Source organism: Mytilus galloprovincialis, chromosome 3 (assembly GCF_965363235.1).
Source record: "Mytilus galloprovincialis chromosome 3, xbMytGall1.hap1.1, whole genome shotgun sequence".
Taxonomy (NCBI): Eukaryota; Metazoa; Mollusca; class Bivalvia; order Mytilida; family Mytilidae; genus Mytilus; species Mytilus galloprovincialis.
Genome location: NC_134840.1, coordinates 12,654,017 through 12,678,375, shown reverse-complemented (window position 1 = coordinate 12,678,375; position 24,359 = coordinate 12,654,017). Strand labels below are relative to the sequence as shown.

General features: G+C 34.0%; 1 protein-coding gene across 3 annotated transcripts in view; it reads left to right on the top strand.

The window, feature by feature from the left end:
• LOC143067204 (peptide methionine sulfoxide reductase MsrB-like) overlaps positions 1-19,617 on the top strand; it is a 29,420-nt gene extending 9,803 nt beyond the window's left edge. For 2 of the 3 annotated variants that reach the window (XM_076240300.1, XM_076240301.1), the window contains exons 2-4: positions 224-447; positions 14,480-14,652; positions 17,014-17,211. In XM_076240300.1, the coding sequence (XP_076096415.1) occupies positions 236-447; positions 14,480-14,652; positions 17,014-17,171 (543 nt within the window). In that variant the 5' untranslated portion in view covers positions 224-235 and the 3' untranslated portion in view covers positions 17,172-17,211. Of the gene's footprint in view, positions 1-223; positions 448-14,479; positions 14,653-17,013; positions 17,212-18,382 lie in introns of those variants that run through there. The other variant, XM_076240302.1, reaches the window with a different exon arrangement.
• The last annotated feature ends 4,742 nt before the right edge of the window (positions 19,618-24,359 follow it).

The following is a 24,359-nucleotide window of genomic DNA, read 5'->3' as shown; positions in this document are numbered from 1 at the left end:
AGTTCATACCATAATCTTCAACCCTCCTCCAAAACCTAGTTGCAAAGAACATATATATATATATTCTACATTCTACCAATCAATTAATATAAAAATGTATATATTTTTGGTCAGTGTGAAATAATTGTACAGTATTCAGTTGTTAACATTAATGTTCTGAAGTTTCTAATATTAACTAGGCTTTTGCTCTAGGGTCTCAATGTGATTTTATGTATATTTTCAGATATTTTAGTCTATGAAGTTTGTATACGGTCTTCAGTCATTGATCTGGATGAACATCTTGCATCTAATAACTGCAGCCAAACGAGAACCCTCCCCTGTTTTACAGAAATTACAGGAATCATGTAAAACATCAGGGACCTGTGAAGTACACATCCCTAAGGAGGAACTCAAATCCAGGTTAACTCCCATGCAGTATCATGTGACACAAGAAAAAGGAACTGAAGGGTGAGTAACCAATGACATCCATAATTATCCACCCTGCATTACTATCACATGTACGTCCTGGGTATACAAAGGAACTGAAGGATATATGACCAAAGACATAATCATATCTACCCTGCATTACTATCACATGTACCAGGGTATGTAAAGGTACTGAAGGGTATATTACCAAAGACATAATCATATCTACCCTGCATTACTATCACATGTACCAGGGTATGTAAAGGAACTGAAGGGTATATTACCAAAGACATAATCATACATGTATCTACCCTGCATTACTATCACATGTACCAGGGTATGTAAAGGAACTGAAGGATATATGACCAAAGACATAATCATATCTACCCTGCATTACTATCACATGTACCAGGGTATGTAAAGGTACTGAAGGGTATATTACCAAAGACATAATCATATCTACCCTGCATTACTATCACATGTACCAGGGTATGTAAAGGAACTGAAGGGTATATGACCAAAGACATAATCATATCTACCCTGCATTACTATCACATGTACCAGGTTATATAAAGGAACTGTAGGGTATATTACCAAAGACGTAATCATATCTACCCTGCATTACTATCACATGTACCAGGGTATGTAAAGGAACTGAAGGGTATATGACCAAAGACATAATCATATCTACCCTGCATTACTATCACATGTACCAGGGTATGTAAAGGAACTGAAGGGTATATTACCAAAGACATAATCATACATGTATCTACCCTGCATTACTATCACATGTACCAGGGTATATAAAGGAACTGTAGGGTATATTACCAAAGACATAATCATATCTACCCTGCATTACTATCACATGTACCAGGGTATATAAAGGAACTGAAGGGTAAATGACCAAAGACATAATCATATCTACCCTGCATTACTATCACATGTACCAGGGTATATAAAGGATCTGAAGGGTATATTACCAAAGACATAATCATATCTACCCTGCATTACTATCACATGTACCAGGGTATGTAAAGGAACGGAAGGGTATATGACCAAAGACATAATCATATCTACCCTGCATTACTATCACATGTACCAGGGTATATAAAGGATCTGAAGGGTATATTACCAAAGACATAATCATATCTACCCTGCATTACTATCACATGTACCAGGGTATATAAAGGAACTGAAGGGTATATTACCAAAGACATAATCATATCTACCCTGCATTACTATCACATGTACCAGGGTATATAAAGGAACTGTAGGGTAAATGACCAAAGACATAATCATATCTACCCTGCATTACTATCACATGTACCAGGGTATATAAAGGAACTGAAGGGTATATTACCAAAGACATAATCATATCTACCCTGCATTACTATCACATGTACCAGGGTATATAAAGGAACTGAAGGGTATATGACCAAAGACATAATCATATCTACCCTGCATTACTATCACATGTACCAGGGTATGTAAAGGTACTGAAGGGTATATTACCAAAGACATAATCATATCTACCCTGCATTACTATCACATGTACCTGGGTATATAAAGGATCTGAAGGGTAAATGACCAAAGACATAATCATATCTACCCTGCATTACTATCACATGTACCAGGGTATATAAAGGATCTGAAGGGTATATGACCAAAGACATAATCATATCTACCCTGCATTACTGTCACATGTACCAGGGTATATAAAGGAACTGTAGGGTATATTACCAAAGACATAATCATATCTACCCTGCATTACTGTCACATGTACCAGGGTATGTAAAGGAACTGAAGGGTATATTACCAAAGACATAATCATATCTACCCTGCATTACTATCACATGTACCAGGGTATATAAAGGATCTGAAGGGTATATTACTAAAGACATAATCATATCTACCCTGCATTACTATCACATGTACCAGGGTATATAAAGGAACTGAAGGGTATATTACCAAAGACGTAATCATATCTACCCTGCATTACTATCACATGTACCAGGGTATATAAAGGAACTGAAGGGTATATTACCAAAGACATAATCATACATGTATCTACCCTGCATTACTATCACATGTACCAGGGTATGTAAAGGTACTGAAGGGTATATTACCAAAGACATAATCATATCTACCCTGCATTACTATCACATGTACCAGGGTATATAAAGGAACTGAAGGGTATATTACCAAAGACATAATCATATCTACCCTGCATTACTATCACATGTACCAGGGTATATAAAGGATCTGAAGGGTATATTACTAAAGACATAATCATATCTACCCTGCATTACTATCACATGTACCAGGGTATATAAAGGAACTGAAGGGTATATTACCAAAGACATAATCATATCTACCCTGCATTACTATCACATGTACCAGGGTATATAAAGGATCTGAAGGGTATATTACCAAAGACATAATCATATCTACCCTGCATTACTATCACATGTACCAGGGTATGTAAAGGAACTGAAGGGTATATTACCAAAGACATGATCATATCTACCCTGCATTACTATCACATGTACCAGGGTATATAAAGGAACTGAAGGGTATATTACCAAAGACATAATCATATCTACCCTGCATTACTATCACATGTACCAGGGTATATAAAGGAACTGAAGGGTATATTACCAAAGACATAATCATATCTACCCTGCATTACTATCACATGTACCAGGGTATATAAAGGAACTGAAGGGTAAATGACCAAAGACATAATCATATCTACCCTGCATTACTATCACATGTACCAGGGTATGTAAAGGATCTGAAGGGTATATTACCAAAGACATAATCATACATGTATCTACCCTGCATTACTATCACATGTACCAGGGTATATAAAGGATCTGAAGGGTATATTACCAAAGACATAATCATATCTACCCTGCATTACTATCACATGTACCTGGGTATATAAAGGAACTGAAGGGTAAATGACCAAAGACATAATCATATCTACCCTGCATTACTATCACATGTACCAGGGTATGTAAAGGATCTGAAGGGTATATTACCAAAGACATAATCATACATGTATCTACCCTGCATTACTATCACATGTACCAGGGTATATAAAGGATCTGAAGGGTATATTACCAAAGACATAATCATATCTACCCTGCATTACTATCACATGTACCAGGGTATGTAAAGGAACTGAAGGGTATATTACCAAAGACATAATCATATCTACCCTGCATTACTATCACATGTACCAGGGTATATAAAGGAACTGAAGGGTATATTACCAAAGACATAATCATATCTACCCTGCATTACTATCACATGTACCAGGGTATATAAAGGAACTGAAGGGTATATTACCAAAGACATAATCATATCTACCCTGCATTACTATCACATGTACCAGGGTATATAAAGGAACTGAAGGGTATATTACCAAAGACATAATCATATCTACCCTGCATTACTATCACATGTACCAGGGTATATAAAGGAACTGAAGGGTATATTACCAAAGACATAATCATATCTACCCTACATTACTATCACATGTACCAGGGTATATAAAGGAACTGAAGGGTATATTACCAAAGACATAATCATATCTACCCTGCATTACTATCACATGTACCAGGGTATATAAAGGAACTGAAGGGTAAATGACCAAAGACATAATCATATCTACCCTGCATTACTATCACATGTACCTGGGTATATAAAGGAACTGAAGGGTATATTACCAAAGACATAATCATATCTACCCTGCATTACTATCACATGTACCAGGGTATATAAAGGATCTGAAGGGTATATTACCAAAGACATAATCATATCTACCCTGCATTACTATCACATGTACCAGGGTATATAAAGGAACTGAAGGGTATATTACCAAAGACATAATCATATCTACCCTGCATTACTATCACATGTACCAGGGTATATAAAGGATCTGAAGGGTATATGACCAAAGACATAATCATATCTACCCTGCATTACTATCACATGTACCAGGGTATATAAAGGAACTGAAGGGTATATTACCAAAGACATAATCATATCTACCCTGCATTACTATCACATGTACCTGGGTATATAAAGGAACTGAAGGGTATATTACCAAAGACATAATCATATCTACCCTGCATTACTATCACATGTACCAGGGTATATAAAGGATCTGAAGGGTATATTACCAAAGACATAATCATATCTACCCTGCATTACTATCACATGTACCAGGGTATATAAAGGAACTGAAGGGTATATTACCAAAGACATAATCATATCTACCCTGCATTACTATCACATGTACCAGGGTATATAAAGGAACTGAAGGGTATATTACTAAAGACATAATCATATCTACCCTGCATTACTATCACATGTACCAGGGTATGTAAAGGAACTGAAGGGTATATGACCAAAGACATAATCATATCTACCCTGCATTACTGTCACATGTACCAGGGTATATAAAGGAACTGAAGGGTATATTACTAAAGACATAATCATATCTACCCTGCATTACTATCACATGTACCAGGGTATATAAAGGAACTGAAGGGTATATTACCAAAGACATAATCATATCTACCCTGCATTACTATCACATGTACCTGGGTATATAAAGGAACTGTAGGGTATATTACCAAAGACATAATCATATCTACCCTGCATTACTATCACATGTACCAGGGTATATAAAGGAACTGAAGGGTATATTACCAAAGACATAATCATATCTACCCTGCATTACTATCACATGTACCAGGGTATATAAAGGAACTGAAGGGTATATTACCAAAGACATAATCATATCTACCCTGCATTACTATCACATGTACCAGGGTATATAAAGGAACTGAAGGGTATATTACCAAAGACATAATCATACATGTATCTACCCTGCATTACTATCACATGTACCAGGGTATGTAAAGGAACTGAAGGGTAAATGACCAAAGACATAATCATATCTACCCTGCATTACTATCACATGTACCAGGGTATGTAAAGGAACTGAAGGGTATATTACCAAAGACATAATCATATCTACCCTGCATTACTATCACATGTACCAGGGTATATAAAGGATCTGAAGGGTATATTACCAAAGACGTAATCATATCTACCCTGCATTACTATCACATGTACCAGGGTATATAAAGGAACTGAAGGGTATATTACCAAAGACATAATCATATCTACCCTGCATTACTATCACATTTACCAGGGTATGTAAAGGAACTGAAGGGTAAATGACCAAAGACATAATCATATCTACCCTGCATTACTATCACATGTACCAGGGTATGTAAAGGAACTGAAGGGTATATTACCAAAGACATAATCATATCTACCCTGCATTACTATCACATGTACCAGGGTATATAAAGGAACTGAAGGGTATATTACCAAAGACATAATCATATCTACCCTGCATTACTATCACATGTACCAGGGTATATAAAGGAACTGAAGGGTATATTACCAAAGACATAATCATACATGTATCTACCCTGCATTACTATCACATGTACCAGGGTATGTAAAGGAACTGAAGGGTAAATGACCAAAGACATAATCATATCTACCCTGCATTACTATCACATGTACCAGGGTATGTAAAGGAACTGAAGGGTATATTACCAAAGACATAATCATATCTACCCTGCATTACTATCACATGTACCAGGGTATGTAAAGGAACTGAAGGGTATATGACCAAAGACATAATCATATCTACCCTGCATTACTATCACATGTACCAGGGTATATAAAGGAACTGAAGGGTATATTACCAAAGACATAATCATATCTACCCTGCATTACTATCACATGTACCAGGGTATGTAAAGGAACTGAAGGGTATATTACCAAAGACATAATCATATCTACCCTGCATTACTATCACATGTACCAGGGTATATAAAGGAACTGAAGGGTATATTACCAAAGACATAATCATACATGTATCTACCCTGCATTACTATCACATGTACCAGGGTATATAAAGGAACTGAAGGGTATATTACCAAAGACATAATCATATCTACCCTGCATTACTGTCACATGTACCAGGGTATGTAAAGGAACTGAAGGGTATATTACCAAAGACATAATCATATCTACCCTGCATTACTATCACATTTACCAGGGTATGTAAAGGAACTGAAGGGTAAATGACCAAAGACATAATCATATCTACCCTGCATTACTATCACATGTACCAGGGTATGTAAAGGAACTGAAGGGTATATTACCAAAGACATAATCATATCTACCCTGCATTACTATCACATGTACCAGGGTATATAAAGGAACTGAAGGGTATATTACCAAAGACATAATCATACATGTATCTACCCTGCATTACTATCACATGTACCAGGGTATATAAAGGAACTGAAGGGTATATTACCAAAGACATAATCATATCTACCCTGCATTACTATCACATGTACCAGGGTATATAAAGGATCTGAAGGGTATATTACCAAAGACATAATCATATCTACCCTGCATTACTATCACATGTACCAGGGTATATAAAGGAACTGAAGGGTATATTACCAAAGACATAATCATATCTACCCTGCATTACTATCACATGTACCAGGTTATATAAAGGAACTGAAGGGTAAATGACCAAAGACATAATCATATCTACCCTGCATTACTATCACATGTACCAGGGTATGTAAAGGTACTGAAGGGTATATTACCAAAGACATAATCATATCTACCCTGCATTACTATCACATGTACCAGGGTATGTAAAGGAACTGAAGGGTATATTACCAAAGACATAATCATATCTACCCTGCATTACTATCACATGTACCAGGGTATATATAGGAACTGAAGGGTATATTACCAAAGACATAATCATATCTACCCTGCATTACTATCACATGTACCAGGGTATATAAAGGATCTGAAGGGTATATTACCAAAGACGTAATCATATCTACCCTGCATTACTATCACATGTACCAGGGTATGTAAAGGAACTGAAGGGTATATTACCAAAGACATAATCATATCTACCCTGCATTACTATCACATGTACCAGGGTATATATAGGAACTGAAGGGTATATTACCAAAGACATAATCATATCTACCCTGCATTACTATCACATGTACCAGGGTATATAAAGGAACTGAAGGGTATATTACCAAAGACATAATCATATCTACCCTGCATTACTATCACATGTACGAGGGTATATAAAGGAACTGAAGGGTATATTACCAAAGACATAATCATATCTACCCTGCATTACTATCACATGTACCAGGGTATATAAAGGATCTGAAGGGTATATTACCAAAGACATAATCATACATGTATCTACCCTGCATTACTATCACATGTACCAGGGTATATAAAGGATCTGAAGGGTATATTACCAAAGACATAATCATATCTACCCTGCATTACTATCACATGTACTAGGGTATATAAAGGATCTGAAGGGTATATTACCAAAGACATAATCATATCTACCCTGCATTACTATCAGATGTACCAGGGTATGTAAAGGAACTGAAGGGTATATGACCAAAGACATAATCATATCTACCCTGCATTACTATCACATGTACCAGGGTATATAAAGGAACTGTAGGGTATATTACCAAAGACATAATCATATCTACCCTGCATTACTATCACATGTACCAGGGTATGTAAAGGAACTGAAGGGTATATGACCAAAGACATAATCATATCTACCCTGCATTACTATCACATGTACCAGGGTATGTAAAGGTACTGAAGGGTATATTACCAAAGACATAATCATATCTACCCTGCATTACTATCACATGTACCTGGGTATATAAAGGAACTGAAGGGTATATTACCAAAGACATAATCATATCTACCCTGCATTACTATCACATGTACCAGGGTATATAAAGGAACTGAAGGGTATATGACCAAAGACATAATCATATCTACCCTGCATTACTATCACATGTACCAGGGTATATAAAGGATCTGAAGGGTAAATGACCAAAGACATAATCATATCTACCCTGCATTACTATCACATGTACCAGGGTATATAAAGGATCTGAAGGGTATATTACCAAAGACATAATCATATCTACCCTGCATTACTATCACATGTACCAGGGTATGTAAAGGAACTGAAGGGTATATGACCAAAGACGTAATCATATCTACCCTGCATTACTATCATATGTACCAGGGTATATAAAGGAACTGAAGGGTAAATGACCAAAGACATAATCATATCTACCCTGCATTACTATCACATGTACCAGGGTATGTAAAGGAACTGAAGGGTATATTACCAAAGACATAATCATATCTACCCTGCATTACTATCACATGTACCAGGGTATGTAAAGGAACTGAAGGGTATATTACCAAAGACATAATCATATCTACCCTGCATTACTATCACATGTACCAGGGTATATAAAGGATCTGAAGGGTATATTACTAAAGACATAATCATATCTACCCTGCATTACTATCACATGTACCAGGGTATATAAAGGAACTGAAGGGTAAATGACCAAAGACATAATCATATCTACCCTGCATTACTATCACATGTACCAGGGTATGTAAAGGTACTGAAGGGTATATAACCAAAGACATAATCATATCTACCCTGCATTACTATCACATGTACCAGGGTATATAAAGGAACTGTAGGGTATATTACCAAAGACATAATCATATCTACCCTGCATTACTATCACATGTACCAGGGTATATAAAGGATCTGAAGGGTAAATGACCAAAGACATAATCATATCTACCCTGCATTACTATCACATGTACCAGGGTATATAAAGGATCTGAAGGGTATATTACCAAAGACATAATCATATCTACCCTGCATTACTATCACATGTACCAGGGTATATAAAGGAACTGTAGGGTATATTACCAAAGACATAATCATATCTACCCTGCATTACTATCACATGTACCAGGGTATGTAAAGGAACTGAAGGGTAAATGACCAAAGACATCATATCTACCCTGCATTACTATCACATGTACCAGGGTATATAAAGGATCTGAAGGGTATATTACCAAAGACATAATCATATCTACCCTGCATTACTATCACATGTACCAGGGTATATAAAGGAACTGAAGGGTATATGACCAAAGACATAATCATATCTACCCTGCATTACTATCACATGTACCAGGGTATATAAAGGAACTGTAGGGTATATTACCAAAGACATAATCATATCTACCCTGCATTACTATCACATGTACCAGGGTATATAAAGGATCTGAAGGGTATATTACCAAAGACATAATCATATCTACCCTGCATTACTATCACATGTACCAGGGTATATAAAGGAACTGAAGGGTAAATGACCAAAGACATAATCATATCTACCCTGCATTACTATCACATGTACCAGGGTATGTAAAGGTACTGAAAGGTATATTACCAAAGACATAATCATATCTACCCTGCATTACTATCACATGTACCAGGGTATATAAAGGAACTGAAGGGTATATTACCAAAGACATAATCATATCTACCCTGCATTACTATCACATGTACCAGGGTATGTAAAGGAACTGAAGGGTATATTACCAAAGACATAATCATACATGTATCTACCCTGCATTACTATCACATGTACCAGGGTATGTAAAGGAACTGAAGGGTAAATTACCAAAGACATAATCATATCTACCCTGCATTACTATCACATGTACCAGGGTATATAAAGGAACTGAAGGGTATATTACCAAAGACATAATCATATCTACCCTGCATTACTATCACATGTACCAGGGTATATAAAGGAACTGAAGGGTATATTACCAAAGACATAATCATATCTACCCTGCATTACTATCACATGTACCAGGGTATATAAAGGAACTGAAGGGTATATGACCAAAGACATAATCATATCTACCCTGCATTACTATCACATGTACCAGGGTATATAAAGGAACTGTAGGGTATATTACCAAAGACATAATCATATCTACCCTGCATTACTATCACATGTACCAGGTTATATAAAGGAACTGTAGGGTAAATGACCAAAGACATAATCATATCTACCCTGCATTACTATCACATGTACCAGGGTATATAAAGGAACTGAAGGGTATATTACCAAAGACATAATCATATCTACCCTGCATTACTATCACATGTACCAGGGTATATAAAGGATCTGAAGGGTATATTACCAAAGACGTAATCATATCTACCCTGCATTACTATCACATGTACCAGGGTATGTAAAGGAACTGAAGGGTATATTACCAAAGACATAATCATATCTACCCTGCATTACTATCACATGTACCAGGGTATATATAGGAACTGAAGGGTATATTACCAAAGACATAATCATATCTACCCTGCATTACTATCACATGTACCAGGGTATATAAAGGAACTGAAGGGTATATTACCAAAGACATAATCATATCTACCCTGCATTACTATCACATGTACGAGGGTATATAAAGGAACTGAAGGGTATATTACCAAAGACATAATCATATCTACCCTGCATTACTATCACATGTACCAGGGTATATAAAGGATCTGAAGGGTATATTACCAAAGACATAATCATATCTACCCTGCATTACTATCACATGTACCAGGGTATGTAAAGGAACTGAAGGGTATATGACCAAAGACATAATCATATCTACCCTGCATTACTATCACATGTACCAGGGTATGTAAAGGTACTGAAGGGTAAATGACCAAAGACATAATCATATCTACCCTGCATTACTATCACATGTACCAGGGTATATAAAGGAACTGAAGGGTATATTACCAAAGACATAATCATATCTACCCTGCATTACTATCACATGTACCAGGGTATATAAAGGATCTGAAGGGTATATTACCAAAGACATAATCATATCTACCCTGCATTACTATCACATGTACCAGGGTATATAAAGGATCTGAAGGGTATATTACCAAAGACATAATCATATCTACCCTGCATTACTATCACATGTACCAGGGTATGTAAAGGAACTGAAGGGTATATTACCAAAGACGTAATCATATCTACCCTGCATTACTATCACATGTACCAGGGTATGTAAAGGAACTGAAGGGTATATTACCAAAGACATAATCATATCTACCCTGCATTACTATCACATGTACCAGGGTATATAAAGGAACTGAAGGGTATATTACCAAAGACGTAATCATATCTACCCTGCATTACTATCACATGTACCAGGGTATATAAAGGATCTGAAGGGTATATTACCAAAGACATAATCATATCTACCCTGCATTACTGTCACATGTACCAGGGTATATAAAGGAACTGAAGGGTATATTACCAAAGACATAATCATATCTACCCTGCATTACTATCACATGTACCAGGGTATATAAAGGAACTGAAGGGTATATGACCAAAGACATAATCATATCTACCCTGCATTACTATCACATGTACCAGGGTATGTAAAGGTACTGAAGGGTATATTACCAAAGACATAATCATATCTACCCTGCATTACTGTCACATGTACCAGGGTATATAAAGGAACTGAAGGGTATATTACCAAAGACATAATCATATCTACCCTGCATTACTATCACATGTACCAGGGTATATAAAGGAACTGAAGGGTATATGACCAAAGACATAATCATATCTACCCTGCATTACTATCACATGTACCAGGGTATATAAAGGAACTGAAGGGTATATTACCAAAGACATAATCATACATGTATCTACCCTGCATTACTATCACATGTACCAGGGTATATAAAGGAACTGAAGGGTATATTACCAAAGACATAATCATATCTACCCTGCATTACTATCACATGTACCAGGGTATATAAAGGATCTGAAGGGTATATTACCAAAGACATAATCATATCTACCCTGCATTACTATCACATACAATGTATATAGAGAACCTATATATATACAGACTAATTTTAGACATTACGTTATACATCCACTGACATAAAGTAAGCATGTTTGCCTTTAGTGCTAGATTCTCTGGTTTAATCCTCAGTTTGATCAAACTAGATACACTTACAGCCTTGGTTGTCTCCTGCCTCATGGTAGGATACTTGCCTTTAGTGCTAGATTCTGAGGTTTAATCCTCAATCGGATCAACCAAAGACTTATTGCCTTGGTTTTTCTCATGGTAGCCATAGGATGCTTGTCTTTAGTGCGGGACTCTCTGGTTAAATCTCTGGTTAAATCTTCAATCAAACCAAAGACTTATATCCTTGGTTGTCTCATTGTAGGATGCTGAACTTTGGTGAAGCATTCTGATTTATTTTTCAATCTGATCAAACCAGAAACCTTTGTTGTCACATGGTAGGATGATTGCCCTCAGTACTGGAGTCTTGGTTTTATCCCCAGTCTGATCAAACCTAAGACTTACTGCTTTGGTTGTCTCATGGTAGGATGATTGCCCTCAGTACTGGAGTCTTGGTTTTATCCCCAGTCTGATCAAACCTAAGACTTACTGCTTTGGTTGTCTCATGGTAGGATGATTGCCCTCAATACTGGAGTCTTGTTTTTATCCCCAGTCTGATCAAACCGAAGACTTACTGCTTTGGTTGTCTCATGGTAGGATGATTGCCCTCAGTACTGGAGTCTTGTTTTTATCCCCAGTCTGATCAAACCTAAGACTTACTGCTTTAGTTGTCTCAGGGTAGGATGGTTGTCCTCAGTACTGGAGTCTTGGTTTTATCCCCAGTCTGATCAAACCTAGGACTTACTGCTTTGGTTGTCTCATGGTAGGATGATTGCCCTCAATACTGGAGTCTTGTTTTTATCCCCAGTCTGATAAAACCTAAGACTTACTGCTTTAGTTGTCTCAGGGTCAATGATTGCCCTCAGTACTGGAGTCTTGGTTTTATCCCCAGTCTGATCAAACCTAAGACTTACTGCTTTGGTTGTCTCATGGTAGGATGATTGCCCTCAATACTGGAGTCTTGTTTTTATCCCCAGTCTGATCAAACCTAAGACTTACTGCTTTGGTTGTCTCATGGTAGGATGCTTGCTTTAAGTGCAGGAGTCTCGGTTTGTTCCTCAATCGGATCCAGCTAAAGACTTGCAACCTTTATTTTCTCAGGGTAGAATGCTTGCCTCAAGTGCAGGAGTTCCTGGATTTTATTTTCAGTCAGATCACATCAATTACTTGCAAATTGCTTTTTACTGCTTCTCCACTCAGCTTTTAATGCCTGATATTATATGTAACATAACGTATTATACATTATCATATACTTAGACTAAATAACATATAAATTTTACCGTATGATAATAGCATTAAATTGACGTAAATTCCATATTTTTTGAATTGGTGCTTAGCGGGCTGATATGAAAAGTTTATCACATGCTTCGATTGTTATCACATGCCTTTCCGTAACGTTATCACATGGCATTCCGGTAATACTCGGCCAATTCCGGAAAATACACCTCAGTGCTACGTATTCAGTGAAAAACATTACAAAGTAGTGTACAAAACAATTACTTGAACACTGGAAAGTATATTGTTTAAAATAATAATAAAAAAAACCAAACAAACAAACAAATTATTTAATAAATGCATTTTTTAAAGTTTTTCTGAAACATAATTTAGAAAGTTTCTTTAAAAAGTTGACTTTTCCAAACAATGATCATTATGTGTATTGTTGAATTATTTTTTTGTAGATTCGTCCATATTAAAATGGGTTTTTTTTCCTCTCTCTGTTGAGGCATACGATAGAAAGATTTGATATTGAATGTATCAAATTTTGGGTCCGACGGCCGTGAACTTTTTTACTCTTTAAACTTCGGGAACCACGTAAAAGGATCAATTTATTTTTCTCTACTGTTGAAGCATATGATAAAAAGATCATAACATGTCATTTTTCATATCGCATGTATTATCAGCCCTAGGTTCAATATCAGCCCAAGAGCTTTAATTGTTTCCTCTGGATATAAAACTGCCATTAAATCAAAACAATTCACAAGAGATTGAAAAAATTCTGAGTTAAAGTGGAAATTTAACAAAAATGTATATTTTACAGGAAGAATGCTGGTCAGTTTGTGCACAACAAAGCAGAAGGACTGTATACCTGTGTGGTTTGTGGGAACCAGTTATTTTCGTCGGAAACAAAGTTTAATTCTGGATCAGGATGGCCTTCATTTTATAATGCTATAGACAATGACAGGATAAAGCTGGTAAAAGACACTTCACATGGTAGGTATATACATGTAGGGTCCATGTTACAAATGGTAAATATCCTGCAGGGTCCATGGGGTCTTAGATACACAGAGCCCGTGTTTAGGATGGTCAATAAGCAGGGCCCATGTTTAGGATGGTCAATAATTATAAGCAGCGCCCTTGTTTATGATGGTAAATATGCAGGGCCCATGTTTAGAATGGTAAATAACCAGGACCCATTTACAGGACGGTAGATAACCTGTGTGGTCCATGTTAAGGATGGTTGGCCTATAGGATAGTAGATAACCAGGGTCCATGTTTAGAATTGTAGGTCTATAGGGTCCATGTTAAGGATATCAGATCAGGCCCCATGTTTAGGATGATAGGTCTATATGGTTTATGTTAAGGACAATTCATAACCAGGTTCCATGTTTAGAATGGTAGGTCTATAGGGTCGATGTTAAGGATATCAAATCAGGGCCCATGTTTAGGATGGTAGAGCTGTATGGTTTATGTTTATAAGGACAGTACATAACCAAGGCCCATGTTTAGGATGGTAGATCTATAGGGTCCATGTTTAGGATGGTAGGTCTATAGGGTCCATGATAAGGATAGGACATTACCAGGGTCAATGTTTATGGTGGTAGATAACTAGGGTCCAGTGAGAATAACATGGTCCACATGTGTGCACCTGTTGTGTTGTTGAAATATATATATATATACACGAACACAACATGTATACATATAAAAACAAGTCTAAAAGGGTACAACATCACCAAAAATAACAATTAAAACGAACAATATGTTAAATATTTCGAATAATAGATATCCTTCATCAGTATGATCCCAATGTAAAATGAATCATGTCTATCTATTCTGATCATACTATCACAATCTTGAATTTTATACAATAAAACAGTTAAAGCGAACATCAGAGACCCTGATACAATTTTCAAATTTCCAAACTCAGCGCAAAGACCGCAAAGATATGCAAGCTGCTAAAATAAGATAATTATTTGCAATATGAACTGGCACAACTCTGAAAATTCTAAAGGTGATGACAGTTAAGATGTTACAACACCTGCAGAGAAATACAGTCCCAATAATTTTAAATAAACAACCCTAACCAATCTAAGCTGGTATAATATTTAAAATATGACAACGGTAGGGCAATTGCAACATCCCAAATATATAGTAATTTATATTTTAATGATTAGAAAAATGAGTAATAATTTTTTTACTAAGGTTAAATAATTGAACGTGGCTACGTACTTGTACATCCCTGCCAACTCTGTAATTAAAACTAGTATAATTCAAAAATTCCTGAAATGTGTAAGAGTCCAGTACGGAAGCTGGAGTTACTGGACACAAGTGATAGCAGGAAAATGAGTGATAGTAGGGAAAATGAGTGACTCTTCTATGCTTTTTCATTAATGCCCTCTGGGGAAACTGTCCTGAGCTTTCTTATCCAAAAACTTTCCAGTGCAAGTCTTTCAGCCCTTGACCAATCCTCGTTGTCATCTATGATGGTGATGGTAAGGTTTCTTAGATCAGCTTTGGGGTTCCCAGGTGATCTCAAATGATGACTTGCAGGGAGGTCTGGCTTGCAGGTGTAGTCACTACGATGACTTTAGTGTACTGTATCATAATTATATGACGTAAGATTTATCGTTGACTATTTCTTCAGTCATTTCATATATATATATATTTATGTAAATATATTGTTAAATCCAACTTAAGCTTACTGCATTGATCATGTTGATTTCACACATAAAGGGTTAACTCCTGTCATCATACAGAAAGCAATCACAAAAGTTATATTTCAAATAAGAAATGTTTTACAAGATATAATTTATACAGTGTTTAATGTGGTTTTGCATTTGTTGATGCCCAAAAAAATCTACAATAAATTTAAACTTGCAACTTAATTGAAGTTTATCAGCATTAAGTCAACACAGTGTTTATTACTTAATTATTCGGTAATACACAGAAACATTTAATCATTTATATGTTTGTGATTCTTCATGCATGCACTTTTGAAATGAATTAGATTGGAATATATTCAAAAGTTGATTCATAAGACCTTCTGGTAATACTCCCATTCTTATTTAAATAAAAGACAAATCAAGCCATATATTTTTATCTAAAAGATATAACTGATTTTGCTTTTAATTACTAGTATTGATGAATTACTAAACAATATTTAAGATTTGATCCCTTATTTACTTTTAATGTTATCATGGTTACTGTAAGATCTAGAATAAAGATGAAAAAGAAATTAGGAGAAAAAACAGTCCAAATGACTTCTTTTGATTACCCCCCTTTGAATGGCATGCAGCACTTCCCATTCTTTCCTGGTCAAAATTTGTTGTAAACAAATGTTTGTTTACTTCTTAGGTATGGTCAGAGTGGAAGTGACTTGTGCCAAATGTGGGGCACATTTAGGGCATGTCTTTGATGATGGTCCCCCGCCAACCGGAAACAGATACTGCATGAATTCTGCAGCTCTCAACTTTATGAAAAAAGAGGACATAAAACTAAAATCAGAATTATGAAATAAAATTACTGAAGTTTTTTTCATTTCAAATTTGATAATGGCAGTTTTGTTATATTTATTTATTTATTTATTGTCCCTTCCTTCTCCTAGGCAGTGGGGATTACAGAAATTGTGTATGACCATCTGTTTGAGACCAGAAAGCTTGCATACTTAGTAGAATTATTTGTCTTTCTTCTCCCTTGTCAGCTTAATTTGAAAAAATTTACAGAAGTAATGGGACTTTGACCATGAGTTCAAGAAATGAGAAACTTTAACTGTTATATTTAAGGCATGTAAATTGTACATTGAATTCTGTATTCCTTGTTTGATTTCCTCTAAACTTAACATTACTTAGGGGATTGAGGAAAGGAACCTCCCAGTGAAACATGACATATTTCTAAAAAATATCTTTGAATGAAGCAATAAATTTAATTATGCAAATTATCTGAGTGTAAAAGTTTAGTTTGAGGTCTTTTTCTTCTGGAATAGAAACTAGAAACACTGTTGAAAACAACAAACACTGAATTCGAGGAGCCACAGCTGCTTTTGAGAACCTATTAACCAATCCTTTTAAAGAAATGGAGGTCAGGTTTAATATTGGTGATTTGCACTTTTTTTTGGAGAGTTAGGCTCCTTGATTGATTGGAGAATTGCTTTTATGTTGATTCCATATAGACTTAAAAGTGTTGATCCAATCATTTTCAAATTTTGATATGTTATTTCTCATGAAAAAGTGGAGGACCACAATGGTTTTGAAGACTTTAATTTTAATAAAAGGAGATGTAAGATATCAACAGTTACCTAACAAATAGATGCAGCAAATCACGATCTGTTTTGATAGATTAACAGCAACTGAGCATATGATTCTTCATCAAATGACATGAGTTTAAAACATATGACATGGTCTATTTGTGTGACAAGCATATAATATGACATTGGTCTTCCTCATTTGTTTTCAATACCTTATGAACATTAAAAAAAAAATAAAGAGGAGTATTTGAAAAAGAATAAATCATAAAAAATTATAATTGTATTAGTTGTTGAGGTTTGGATGAAATTCTTAAAAGTAAGTTTTTACATTTATTAAAATTTGCATGTGTGGTTAGAAGACAAATGAAAATTACAAATTGTAAACCAGTGAAAATGTCAGAACAAGAAAAAAATACTTGTTATAGAAAACAGTGAAAACAAATATTTATAGATAAATTAATAGACTTATGTTGGTTTCAGGTATGCAGAGATTAGAGGCTAAATGTGTAGACTGTGGTGCTCATTTAGGTCATGTATTTGATGACGGTCCAAAGCCATCACAAGTTAGATACTGTGTTAATTCTGCTTCCATGTGCTTTAAAAAACATACAACTGTGTGACAACGAAGCGTTACAGATGGAATTTAAATGGCATCCATATCTTGACATGTGAAAAAACTACAGAACATTAAAGAAAGAGTTAACACATATGACCGCTATTCTAAACTTGCATTAATGCTTAATCATAAGATATTTTTTTGCTTTTGCTTTTTCAAATGAACTTAATATAATCTTATCTTTAGTATTGAAAATTGAATTTGAAAACTTGTCCTGTGAGCATGAATACAGTAATTTGACACATACATGTATATATCTTTTATTGTAAATGACCACTAGGCTCAATACTAATATATATATTACACACAAAGAGTCATAACTCTTACTACAAATTCTACCTCTCTTCTTATTTTTCCCAGCTGTTAAGTTTATTTCAACTGTAGTATGTATTGAATCCGGTTATTGATTATGTTCTAATTTTTGTAGCAATATTAAAGTGCAATTGTCTGATTACGATTTTGAGTGCATATGTTTAGATTTAATGTGCACTGATTGTTTTTGGTACTTTGAATTTATTTTCTCCACCTTTATACATAAGATTTACATGTTTTTACACAATTTGAATTTGACTAAGAGAAGGGTTTGCTCTTGGAATCCCTCACTTTGGAACCAAAGCTGTTACCTATCTATCTATTTAAGTTTATATGACATGAAAAGTAATTAAAAGTGCCTTTAATTTGTACTCAAACAATTTATGGAACAGTCCTATACAAATTTGGTATGATGTTTTGGGACAGATTAATGTTGTATATAAAACTCATGAAGTTGTGTATAAACTTATTTTCTACATTTGTAGTACATTTATTGCAGTCAAAAATAATAGGAGAAACAAAGTAATCATTATTATTTTCTTACATTAAAGTTTAACTAGAAAAGGTTGAAATGGGTTTCAATTTATTTTAAGATTTGAATAAATAAACTTTATGACAAGCATAGCAGGAGCATAATCTTTTTAAAAAAATAGTGGCGACTTGGAATTTGCCTAACTTGTAAATAGCTTATGCTTATTGTTTTATTATTAATATGTAATGTGGTAAAGATTAGCCATAGTGCCAATATATGCATGGTTTGTTAATACATTGTAATTACATGATTGTAACTTATGGTATGCTATTAGAAGGAACCTATTCTTTTTATATATTTCATTTGTGTTTTTTTTCATTATTTTTGGAGTTAATTATGAATTATTTCATTATTGATCAGAAGTCGGTTTCACAAAAATGCATATTGGACATTTCAGTATACTTACGATCAATTCTAGTCGTAAGTTTTTTTTGTGAAATTGACTCCAGAGACCTAACTTCCAAACTTACAACAAAAAATGATGACATACCTTTGTTTTAAATCATAGATTTAGTTCATAAGATCAATAATTCTTATATAAACAAAAGCAAAATAGGAGAAACATATTATTGATCCTTTTGATATTGAGTATTACATGTATAATATTGATTGCAATGAAATATTGTGTGATTTTCAATTCAAATGAAAACCTAACAATTTAATTAGTAAAAGAAATCCTATAATTTTCTACTCTGAAATGCATTCTCAAGTTCTCAGAAAGTAGTGCTCATGAAAAGATCATAGTAATAATGTATAGTTAAGTTCCTTGTAAGGTTATACTTATTTACATTAAAAGTCAATGTTTTAAGTAAAAAGAAAATATTAATCCAAAAACTCAAAACATGAAAAAATATATGAATTCCTCTGAACAAAAATGACATCACTAAATTAATGTGTTGATAGATTACTTTATGGATATATTTTTTTTAATTTTAGGGGATTATTTTATTCCAAAAATATTTTCCTAATATATTATTATTTTAAAGAAAATGTAATTAAACATGCAAAAGGTTGTACTTATATTGAATATTTTGGCTTGACAATGACATGTTTTTATGTACATATTACTCACATGTCTAGTATTTACAGAGAAGTTATATGATAAAAATGTCAGTCAGCTAATAAAATTAAAGAAACATGGTTATTTTAATGGTATTTTTTTCTTATACATGTACTGGCTTTTTTCTACAAACTTATGTGATAAATTCAGATGTGGTTGCATAAATGTAACATACTGGTTATTGGTAATAACTGTTTATTTTGACTATGTATAGTAATAGAGATGTCTTTACCATCCATGTACAATTATGTTAATAAACCATTGACTTTTGAGATTATTATATGTTGAAGTTTAAATAATAGTTGCTCTGTAAAGGATGACTCTGGAACGCTAGACATTTGAAGTTATCATGAAATAAACTCCAATTGATTATCCTAAAGTTTATATGTTTGCCTGAATTAGAATTTTGTTATGACCTTGAACTTGAAAATATTGACAAATTTGGTGTATTATATACCGTTATTTGACAGAGGATGTACTTATATAGATAATTATATTTATTTGATGTGTTACCTGTGCTCACAGATTTTTATGTAACTTTTAATTGTTTATTTAATTTGTTAACTAGTCTCAGATTTTATTTGTTAATTTTTATTAGACCACTAAAATTTGCGGCCATATAATGGTATGGTAATGTTGTCTTGGTCCTCAGTCAATAACATGAGTACAAGTGTTTGGATATCTATAAAATTGTACAAAAATATTCCATACCACAAAAGGAAGGTTGGGATTGATTTTTGGGGTAATTGCCCTAAGTGCTTAAGACCATGAAGATTGTACCACAAGATTCCACAACACAAAATTAAGGTTGGATTGAAAGTTTTCAAGGGGGTCCAAACTAGATTGCAAAATAAAACTTTGATAGATTTCAATATGCTACATCTAATAGTGTATTTTGGATTTAAGTTTTGGACCAATTTATCAAATTTGCTCCATATCTGGGTTCAAAGGGTCTAAAATTAAACTGAGTTAGATTTCAACAAAAATTAAATGGTAGGGGGCTTTTGGTATGTAATTGTATATTTATATGACATTTATTTTTTTAATTTACCAGATTTAACAATATTGAAAATTGCAATGAATATAAGGACTGATCATCAACATGACCAAATGCAGATTTCTGTTAGCAGCTTTATGATTATATCTATTTATATCTGTAAGTCTCTTTTATAGTATGTTTTTTTTAGGTTTTGCTATTCCATTGTAAGCTTGACATATCTTGTAGGAACAATAGATCTCAGATAAACCTCTCCACTGTTATTGTGCTGTATGAAGCATGTAAAAGTCATAATCTTCAAAATTTAATGTGCCATATTCAAATATAAATAAATATAATAGTTTTACATGATTCACTTGACTAAGATATTTACCTAATGAATAACTTGAAATTTAAAGCTTACAAGATATTCTTTTTTTTTCAAGTTTAATGTCATTTTTGATTAATTAGTGCTGTAATTTTATGAAATTTTAGCTATCTTGTTTAATAGATGGATTCAGGACAAAGCAAAGCATTGATATATAGCACTAGAAAGCACAAATGCTAATTATCTAAGGTGTAAATTATAGATTTATGGTCAGTTGGACTTTCAAATGACAGATTAAATTTGTTGATACAATTAGCCTCCATTTGGGGGGAAATTGTTTTATTTTACAACATTTACCATATTTAAGATAATTTAATGTACTAGTTGTTTTATTTTGTATTTTCCCAATGTTTTTCTTGATTTTCTGATTGTTGATCATAAAATAAATGAAAATATTTGCTATGCTTAAATATATATGTTGTAAGTTATCTTTAGACATCATTTGCACGCTATGGTAAGGTATCTCCTGATTGAACTGCTAATACTATATGGAATATTGTCACTGTATGCTCCTGTTACCACATATGAAGAAGAATCTGCCTACCCTTCAGGGGCAAATGAGATGATCCCTCCTTTTTGTTTGGATTCTTGTTGCTCAGGGTTCGTTCTAAGCTTAACATTCTTGATTTCAAAATACAGCACAGAAGGGTTCTGGGCTTTAGAACATAAAATATACAAACACATATCAAAGTAATATAATAAAAAATGAATGAAAATTGTAACATACTAATTTAAATAGCGAAGAGAAATATTCCTCCATGCACTAAACAACTGAGTCGCTAACACTTTGAATATTTTAGAAGGTAAATGTAAATTAACACCAATAAAAATCCAAGACAATAAAACTAAAATCGAAATAGTCAACATGTTGGTTGTGTTAATAAAACAATAATAATGGTACATCAGAAAATAGTACTTTAAGAGTCGAAACGAAGATCAAGAAGGATCAGAAGATTAAGTTCAGTGCCACAAGATATCAACTTGTTTTGTTTCACCAAACTAAGGGCTATTGATTGGTAATTCGTGCAAGTTTCGAATTTAGGTAAGAAAAATCATGTTTGTCATGTTTGGCCCATTTTGTTTTTATAATTTCTGATATTCAATGTTCTTCAACTTCAGTTGTGATTAGGCCTTCAAGCTATATTGATTTGAGCACCACTGATGTATCTTGTGACAACAAAATGTGTGTCTGGTGTACCAAATTCTAAGCCTAGTATCTATGATGAGTTTTTAAGCAGTTACAAATAAAGGTAACAACAAAGATTGATGATAAAGCAATGACAATAAAACAACTTATTGTCATAACAAATAAACCCATTGTTGATAAATCGCCATGGCGTCATTACTAGAATATCAACAGGTCGACAAAGAAATCATAAGCGAACTCAACACTATTTATTCCGGAATGTTTTGAAATATTGCCCATAAGAATGAAAAGAAAAATCATATATTTCGTGTCTTAAGTACTATATGAAAGTACTATAATATGGGAACCCTACACATCTGCATTCGTCAACAAGCTTGAAAGGATCATACAACATCTAGCACCAATACTTACAACATAAGACTACAACTTTAGAGGAAGATGGCTGTCTGAAATATGCAACCAAACTGGATCTTTAAGATCTCCAAACAAGCCAGTCCAGCTAAGAGCCTTTACTTCTGTACAACGTGGTTGTGGGGCTGGCTCTTGCTATAGAACCAGACGAATATTCAAAGAGTAAATTCCAAAATGAACAATTACTGCCAAAAAATGCAATAAAAAGTAAAATCACAAAAATACTGAACTTAGAGGAAGATCAATTTGGAAAGTCCATAATCACATGTAGTGTGAAAATAGTGTGAAATAGTGTGAAAAAACAAATTGAACACACATAGTGTTTTGACATTAAAACTAACAAAACCAACTCGAAGACACTGTAATGTGCGCACCGAACGTTGCGAGCTCCAAAACAGAGGGGCGAAAGATATCAGAGGGACAGTCACTATCTCTCTACTGTTGTATTCATACATAAATGGATAACACCATGTATAAAAAAGAAAAAGACAAAAAAACAAAGATACACAAAATATAACCGACAAAGTAAGCCTAAGAAACACGAACCCCACAAAATACAAAGTTGGGGATTGTTAAACAATCGAAACATCAAACAATAATAGCACGATTATATAAAGCACATTATTGTGATAACAAATTAGATGTCATCTTCCGATGTTGGGCTCTTGTTCAGCTGCCATCATGCGTTTGGCATTGATCACCGTTGATGTAAATAAGCTTGTGTTGAATTTTGTAATATAAACCACATTATTATGCGTCTATATAAATCAAAAAATATACTGACAACGCTATGGTTAAAAAAGAAAGACAAATAGACAAACAACCGTGTAGAAAATACAACATAGAAAACTTAAGACTGAGCAACACGAATCTGTCAATGTTTTTTTCGTTTGAATTGTTTTTACTTTTGTGATGTCCGAGTATTTATAACTTTCTATGTGGAAGTTTTTTTTATTGTTATATATAGGCGAGCGATGATCTGTAATTGTTTACTTTTATGTCATTTGGGTTCGGG